Source organism: Trachypithecus francoisi, unplaced genomic scaffold, assembly GCF_009764315.1.
Source record: "Trachypithecus francoisi isolate TF-2019V2 unplaced genomic scaffold, Tfra_2.0 Contig00586, whole genome shotgun sequence".
Taxonomy (NCBI): domain Eukaryota; kingdom Metazoa; phylum Chordata; class Mammalia; order Primates; family Cercopithecidae; genus Trachypithecus; species Trachypithecus francoisi.
In genome coordinates, this window is record NW_022680749.1 from 7,422,360 (window position 1) to 7,431,226 (window position 8,867).

The 8,867-nt window shown below is 41.5% G+C and overlaps 1 protein-coding gene across 1 annotated transcript; it reads left to right on the plus strand.

Annotated features, from left to right (window-relative positions):
- Nucleotides 1-417: 417 nt before the first annotated feature.
- Nucleotides 418-8,544, plus strand: IFIT2 (interferon induced protein with tetratricopeptide repeats 2). Its single transcript, XM_033215946.1, has 2 exons — nucleotides 418-609; nucleotides 5,243-8,544. Exons 1-2 carry the CDS (start codon nucleotides 605-607, stop codon nucleotides 6,654-6,656), a joined length of 1,419 nt encoding a protein of 472 aa, XP_033071837.1. The 5' UTR covers nucleotides 418-604; the 3' UTR covers nucleotides 6,657-8,544.
- The last annotated feature ends 323 nt before the right edge of the window (nucleotides 8,545-8,867 follow it).

Consider the following 8,867-nt stretch of genomic DNA (forward strand, 5'->3'; position numbering starts at 1 on the left):
GTGCTCCCTTGATGTCATCAACACATTCCACAAAGAGGAAGTTCTTCTAACTCACTACCCAGCTGGGCTTGGCTCTTACTCAAGAGCATTTTGGGGTGAAAATATCTAAGTTTACCAGACCTTGTGCAAATCTGAGACGAAGGACTACATTAAAAGTAAAATTCACCTTAGCAGGAAGTGGGGTTTGCTATTCTGTGTATATCTTTAACAGTATCTGCTGAAAAGAACTCTTTTGTTAAATAATTGTATTACGAGTCCCCAACTTAGTCCTTTCGAGTATGAAATAAGAGAGGGACAGTGCACAAGAACAATGCCCCCAGACACGGGCCGATGAAACATCCCTCTCTGCTGCCTTCTTTGTCTGATCGCAACTCAGCTCCCGAGGAAAAGGAGTGCTCATTTCCCTGTAAAGAGTCCTGCCAGTTTCTACTTTCACTTTCCCTTTTGTAACGTCAGCTGAAGGGAAACAAGCAGAAAGGAACCAGAGGCCACTTGTATATATAGGTCTCTTCAGCATTTATTGGTGGCAGAAGAGGAAGATTTCTGAAGAGTGCAGCTGCCTGAACCGCAGCCCTGCCGAACAGCTGAGAATTGCACGGCAACCATGAGGTAAAGATTTTCCCTTCGTATCCGAAAGCGCTGTTGAGTCATCTTGTCCAATGCAAATCCTGAGTAGCTATGCTCCCAAAGAGGGCCAGCTCCATTTTAATGTTTGTTTACGGCCTTACTATGCCTTTACCGCTGTCGGTTGTAAATCTGTCTTACCAATGCTGATTTGTTCCCTCCTAAACAATCTTCTGCTTCACGCTGGCAAGCTTCCTAAATTCATCTCCAGAACTGCTCGCCTGGGGAACTGAGTTGCAATCAGAGAAAGAAGGCAGCAGAGAGGGATGTTTCATCGGCCCGTGTCTGGGGGCATTGCTCTTGTGCACCGTCCCTCTCTTATTTCATATTCGAAAGGACTAAGTTGGGGACTCGTAATACAATTATTTAACAAAAGGGTTCTTTTCAGCAGATACTGTTAAAGATATACACAGAATAGCAAACCCCACTTCCTGCTAAGGTGAATTTTACTTTTAATGTAGTCCTTCATCTCAGATTTGCACAAAGGCTGGTAAACTTAAATATTTTCACCCCAAAATGCTACTGATTGGTTAGAGTCCTCCTGAGTATGAATTAGAGATGGAGTGCTTGGAGAAAATAGTTCTCACCTCTAACATTCCCTTCTAGCCCCAAAACATGAGACTGCCCTGGAGAGGAAGTGTTAGCTCATTGAGTAGGAAGGGAACTATTTTCTCCAGTTTGAGGGTGGGGTGGCCGGACCTGGATGCCTCACCCTTATTCTGGGAGCTCTGGAATCCCCTGTTACCAACCCCAGTGCTTACTTCCTATGATACACCTTGTCCTACTTCTGTGAGGTTCCTGATTTCTCTTCTTGAAACGATATTATTTCCTGCTAGTTTAAATGTTCTGCCTGATTTTAAAAAGAGAGAGAGAAAAAAAAGATTTGAGATATTTACAGATTTCTTTTTTTGTGGTCACCCAGAATCTATGGAACCCTTTTCTTATTTGTTAGAATTTTAGCATGGTCTTAGAATTCTTCCCATTATGATACAGACCCATCCCTCCTTCCTGCTTTCCTTATTCTCTATCTATCCTGACTTTCACTGGGCATTGCTCTTGTGCCCTAAGACAGTGGTTCTCAAAATTGAGCATGCATAAAAATTGCCTGGACAGCTTATTAAGGACAGAGTTCTAGGGTCAATTCCCCAGAGATTCTCATTAAGTGGGTCTGGATTGGAGTCTGAGGATGTGTATTTCTAAAAGGTTCCTCCGTGATTCTGAGACGGCTCCAAGAAACTGTGGTGGTAGCCTTAGTTCTGAGCCTGGTTGATAATGTCACTGCTGCTTTTATCCAGATAAGAGGCAACGGAAGAAATTGTTGTTGTTGTGTATACAACTGGAACTTCTATAGGAATCAGGAGAATAGGTCCTCAGAAGCCAGAGCCCAGGAAGCAAGTGTCTGAGACCGACTTCTCTAACTTAACAGTGAAAATAAGAACCCAAAATCAAGCAGTGAAGTTGGATGCCTTTTAAATGGCTGCTCAAAGGGATTTTACATAAGTGTGTATATTAAATGTCTCTATCCTGCAAATGCACAATGGACTTTATGTTTTATATGGTGGAGATAATCTCAATTCTATTTACTCTCTCTGTTTCTTTTGTAAAATGAGAAAGGAGCTAAGGAGTGTATGTGTTAAGGGAATGAGTACCCAAACTGAAATGGAAGTTGGAAATGGAATTGAGAGGGAGCAAGGAAGCTAGAGTGAGTCTTCAGGTGTTAGGATGCGTGCCGCACATGCCTGGGATCTGAGAGTGGCCGTATTCTGTAGGACTCACCATATTCTGTAATGAGTGCAGTACAGTAGAGAGTATGACTCGGATGCACATGGAGAAAACACAGGGTCTGAGCCCTCCGAGCTCCCCAGTGTCCTGTTCTGATCCTCCTGGGGTCACTGCAGTCCTACCAATGGTCCTGCGAGGCACTCTGGGAACTTTAAATCAGTTCCTGCTCATCTCTGTTTCTTGGAACAAATGGAGACAATTATCCCAAGCAGAATAAACAAACAAACAGACAGACAAACAAAAATAGGATGGAAAACAGGCAGGAGTTTATAGGAAGGACCCGCCTTCCATTCAAAGCTCCAAATAGGTCTTAGCAAAGAGTCAGGTTGTCTAAGCCTCTTGATGTAACTAACCCCAGGGACGGGAGCCCTGGAGTGCTTGACTTGGTATCAGGCATCCTAATGGCGGCAGCATTCCCGTTGAAAAGCTCATGTCGGGAGCCGGGCGCGGTGGCTCAAGCCTGTAATTCCAGCATTTTGGGAGGCCAAGACGGGCGGATCACGAGGTCTGGAGATGGAGACCATCCTGGCTAACAAGGTGAAACCCCGTCTCTACTAAAACATACAAAAAAAAAAAAAAAAAAAAAAACTAGCCGGGCGAGGTGGCGGGCGCCTGTAGTCCCAGCTACTCCGGGGGCTGAGGCAGGAGAATGGCGTAAACCCGGGAGGTGGAGCTTGCAGTGAGCGGAGATCCCGCCACTGCACTCCAGCCTGGGCGACAGAGCGAGACTCCGTCTCAAAAGAATTTAAAAAAAGAAAAAAGAAAAGCTCATGTCCAAACAAATCTATTTTTATTCTTAGTGAGGTTACAGGAAGATTCCCAATCAAAATGAGAGTGGGAAGGAGTGGTATAAAAAGTGGGAGAGAGATGGGCAGCTAGAAAGAGGGGTCACATAGGCCGGGTGCGGTGACTCAAGCCTGTAATCCCAGCACTTTGGGAGGCCGAGACGGGCGGATCACGAGGTCACGAGATCGAGACCATCCTGGCTAACACGGTGAAACCCCGTCTCTACTAAAACATACAAAAAACCAGCCGGGCGAGGTGGCGGGCGCCTGTAGTCCCAGCTACTCCGGGGGCTGAGGCAGGAGAATGGCGTAAACCCAGGAGGTGGAGCTTGCATTGAGCTGAGATCCGGCCAGTGCACTCCAGCCCGGGCAACAGAGCGAGACTCTGTCTCAAAAAAAAAGAAAGACAGGAAGGAAGGAAGGAAGGAAGGAAGGAAGAAGGAAGGAAGGAAGGAGGGAGGGAGGGAGGGAGGGAGGGAGGGAGGGAGGAGGGAGGGAGGGAGGGAGGGAGGGAAGGAGAGGTCACATAATCTTCTATCTAGACATATATTTCAAAAGTGATCCTGCCACATTGCATGACATTCCAGATATCTATTGTTTGCATAAGAAGCCATACTATTTAGAAATATAGCTCCTGATACAAGGGTTGCTGTAAAGACATCACAAAAAAAAAAAAAATTTAAGTAAGAAAAAGCAACATTACAGAGACTCCAATACACAGACAGTGCTGAGAAACAATTTGGGGCGTGGAATGTTATTCATCTCCAAAGTAATTCGAAGTACAGGCTTTTGTTCATTTTTCTGTTTGCTGGTTTTTTTCGGTTGTTTTTTGTTGTTGTTTTGTTTTCTTTGTTTTGTTTTGTTTTGTTTTTTGGTTTGGTTGGTTTTGGTTTATTTATTTATTTTGAGGACCAACACTGAAGGGAATGGAAAATCTTTCCAGGAGAGTCCTAAGGGTACCCTAAAGGAAAAAGAGCCCTTTCTATAAGAAAAGGAGCTAGTGGCCTTGTGAGCCTTCCCTGTAGCTGCACTTCTTGCCCCTTGTTATAAAAGCAAAACGCAGAAGAGAAAAATAACACTTCAAAAAAATTAAAACAATCAAGTACAAAATTAATAATAGAGCAACTCAATGAGATGTATTAAGAACAGAAATCACCAGTTTAAGAAGTAGAGGTATGGGGGCAGGGGGAAGGAAAAAAATTACATTTTATTCCAAAATAAATGTTTAAGATATTGCTAACATAAATAATACTTGAAATTAAATGAGAGAATAATACAAAAGCAGATAAAATGAGTAAAAATTCAGAATGGTTGAAAATAAGATTCAAATGGTTAAAATGGAAAAATTCAACAGAAAAAAATGAAAACGTAGCATTGTAAAGTAATAAACCAATACAAAATAAAACCAATCTGATAAAAGCCCAGAAAGTTTGAATAGACAAAATAAATGAAGGCTCTATTAAAAGCTGAAATAGACAGAAAATCGAAAGTGGTCAAGATTTCTTTAAAGGCAAATGAAGGAAAACTAAGGAATTAAGAATATCAAAGATAAAATGAAGCTGCATTTCAGAGGGATGAGAAATTAAAATCAGTATGGCAAAACATCAAAAGACTAAAAAATTATAAAGCTGAAATTTTCAAAATACAAAAGTGAAGCTAGGGAAGAATGAAGAACAGAAACAAAAAGCAATGAAAAACATTTACTTCTTTAAAACTACATAAATAAAACCAAGCCTCCACAGAGGCCCTCAAAAGCAGAGGGCAGAGCTATTTAACAAAAATTGTCTTATTCATGAAAACCTAGCCACAGACTCAGAGAACAACCCACTGCCCTCGCTCTAATTCTTTTGCTGCTCACAGTCTCTAAACTCTTGCTACAACATGCAGGAATTAACAATATGGCAAAACATATTATAGAAAGAAAAGAAGGAGACTTTCTTTGATTTGTGTTAACAGTCTTTAGGAGGAGGAGAATTTTATTTGCCATGCTCCCATTTCTTGACATACAAATCTATTTCTCAAAGTGTCCATCTTTCTGTTTTTCCCTACAGTGAGAACACTAAGAATTCCTTGGAGAGCAGCCTACGGCAATTAAAATGCCATTTCACCTGGAACTTGATGGAGGGAGAAAATTCCTTGGATGATTTTGAAGACAAAGTATTTTACCGGACTGAGTTTCAGAATCGTGAATTCAAAGCCACAATGTGCAACCTACTGGCCTATCTAAAGCACCTCAAAGGCCAAAACGAGGAAGCCCTGGAATGCTTATGTAAAGCTGAAGAGTTAATCCAGCAAGAACATGCTGACCAAGCAGAAATCAGAAGTCTGGTCACCTGGGGAAACTATGCCTGGGTCTACTATCACATGGGCCGACTCTCAGACGCTCAGATTTATGTAGACAAGGTGAAGCACATCTGTGAGAAGTTTTCCAGTCCCTACAGAATTGAGAGTCCGGAGCTTGACTGTGAGGAAGGGTGGACACGGTTAAAGTGTGGAGGAAACCAAAATGAAAGAGCGAAGGTGTGCTTTGAGAAGGCTCTGGAAAAGAAACCAAAGAATCCAGAATTCACCTCTGGACTGGCAATAGCGAGCTACCGTCTGGACAACTGGCCACCATCTCAGAACACCATTGACCCTCTGAGGCAAGCCATTCAGCTGAATCCTGACAACCAGTACCTTAAAGTCCTCCTGGCTCTGAAGCTTCATAAGATGCGTGAAGAAGGTGAAGAGGAAGGTGAAGGAGAGAAGTTAGTTCAAGAAGCCTTGGAGAAAGCCCCAGGTATAACAGATGTACTTCGCAGTGCAGCAAAGTTTTATCGAAGAAAAGATGAGCCAGACAAAGCTATTGAACTGCTTAAAAAGGCTTTAGAATACCTACCGAACAATGCCTACCTGCATTGCCAGATTGGGTGTTGCTATAGGGCAAAAGTCCTCCAAGTAATGAATCTAAGAGAGAATGGAATATATGGGAAAAGAAAGTTACTGGAACTAATAGGACACGCTGTGGCTCATCTGAAGAAAGCTGATGAGGCCAATGATAATCTCTTCCGTGTCTGTTCCTTTCTTGCCAGCCTCCATGCTCTAGCAGATCAGTATGAAGAAGCAGAGTATTACTTCCAAAAGGAATTCAGTAAAGAGCTTACTCCTGTAGCAAAACAACTGCTCCATCTGCGGTATGGCAACTTTCAGCTGTATCAAATGAAGTGTGAAGACAAGGCCATCCACCACTTTATAGAGGGTGTAAAAATAAACCAGAAATCAAGGGAGAAAGAAAAGATGAAAGACAAACTGCAAAAAATTGCCAAAATGCGACTTTCTAAAAATGGAGCAGATTCTGAGGCTTTGCATATCTTGGCATTCCTTCAGGAGCTGAATGAAAAAATGCAACAAGCAGATGAAGACTCTGAGAGGGGTTTGGAGTCTGGAAGCCTCATCCCTTCAGCATCAAGCTGGAATGGGGAATGAAGAATAGAGATGTGGTGCCCACTAGGCTACTGCTGAAAGGGAGCTGAAATTCCTCCACCAAGTTGGTATTCAAAATATGTAATGACTGATATGGCAAAAGATTGGACTAAGACACTGGCCATACCACTGGACAGGACTATGTTAATTGCTGGGTCTTCAGAAAGTCCAAGGAGTTCTGGGAGAGGGACCAGATTGGGGGGTAGGTCCAAGGGCTTGGTGATAGAATTATTTCTCAGTTGACTTCTTGAGTGCAGTTTGAACTGTAACATTTGCTTAGTCACCTTTAGTGGAGTAGTCCACTGGACTTGTTTCTATGTTTATATAAAGCAGCCAAATCCTTCATGTAATACTGAAGTCCATTTTTGCAATGTTGTTCCATATTTGGAGTCATTTTGCATCCCATAGAGGTTAGTCCTGCATAGCCAGTAATGTGCTAAGTTCATCCAAAAACTGAGGGCCAAAGTCTAAATAGGGCTTGGTATCCCCCATCTCTCACCTCTGCCTCCTTCCTCCTCCTTCCCAGTCTATCATCAATCTTAAGTATGCTACACAAGGTGAATTCAAGTGCCTGATTAATTGAGGTGGCAACATAGTTGAGAAGAGAGCAGAGAACAGGAAGAGACATAGCTAGAAGCAATGGGTACAAAAAGCAATGTGTACAAGACTTTCAGCAAGTATAGAGAGAGTTCACCTCTACTCTGCCCTCCTCATAGTCATAATGTAACATGTAAAGAATGAAAATGGATTCTGTACAATATGCTAGAAACCAACATAATGTATTTCTTTAAAACCTGTGTGGAAAAAATAAATGTTCCACCTGTAGGAATAGGGAAAAAGTAACCAAAAGAGAGAAAGAGAAAGGAATGCTGGTTTATCTTTGTAGATTGTAATCAAATTTTCAATATTTTCAATATTTTAGCCACTCTTAGGAATTTTTTTGGTAAAATGAAGACTGACTTTGTTCAAATGCTTTCATGAACCTGGTTTGAGATGATAGGAAAGCAAAAAAATGGGGAACCTTGTGACTAAGGGCCTGGTGCAAGGTCTTGGGAAATGCCATTGACAATAGATGGTGGGGTTTTCCCCTCTTTGGAAATGTTGGATATTAAGTGATATAAACACTTCTAACTCTGAAAATCTTCTGAGAAATCCCAAAATTCATGTTGTTCTTGGACAATTGGGATTTTCTAGGTAGATACTGAATGGCCTAGACATCAAAGTTGGTGTGAACTAAAATAGAGTCAGCTGACCCAGCATGAGACCATCAGTCATGCTCTGGGTTGGAAAATGTTTGCCTGTTGGAATTAATTTAAGCTTAAGTATATATCAACATTATTTTATTGTGCAATTAAAACAATAAAAATTCAAGGTTTTTTAAAGTTAAAAATTCTAACCACTGTAACAACAGTTTTTGTGTTATTTTCTGTATTAAAAATCTTGTTGCATGCATTTGAGGTCATCAGGGTGCAAAATTTGTATTCCTGAAAATGTCATATATTTTCATTAATAAATAACCTAAATATGATAAAACATAAAGCAGTGTTCTGGTTCATCTGGAATTTTGCTGTACTTTAAACTTTTCAGACTCAGCTACTGATATATGAAATGTTACACAGGTATGAACCAAATCCAAATAACCTAGGCTGGTCTACTATCATAATCACCTGAACAGAACAAAATTTTTTCCTCAGCTTTAAGAGTCCAGGGCTTCGGATAACAGCTGCCTTCTGCCACCTGCTACCATTGACCTACGTGAACACAGACATTCTGTCTCCACCTTGATGGTGGGTGGGCTGCTACCCTTTTCTTTGTTAAATTTTGTGTTTTTAGCACATTTTCTCTATTCTGACCTCTATTATGAGAAATAAATGTCACTGATTCCATTTTATGCCCCATCCTGGACTCAATCCAAATGCGTGTTAGAGAGTCTTCCCTATTAAGTAAAGAATAGGAAGAGACAAGAAGTTCTGAAATCTCTGTTATTTTTCAAGAGGTCTCTAATGGAAAACGCAAATCACGCCAACTGCAAAGGTAAACTCATTTCATTGGATCAAAATGGACAAGTGTATGTTTCAGGGGTAGATCTAGCTCACCTTGCCTGAGTAAATTAGGACTACATCTGGTGCCTGGGAAGGAACACCACACATATTCTGAGTGGAAGGTTAAAATGGAAAGGCATGCCGATCTTGAGAAAGGACCATTGGTACCTGT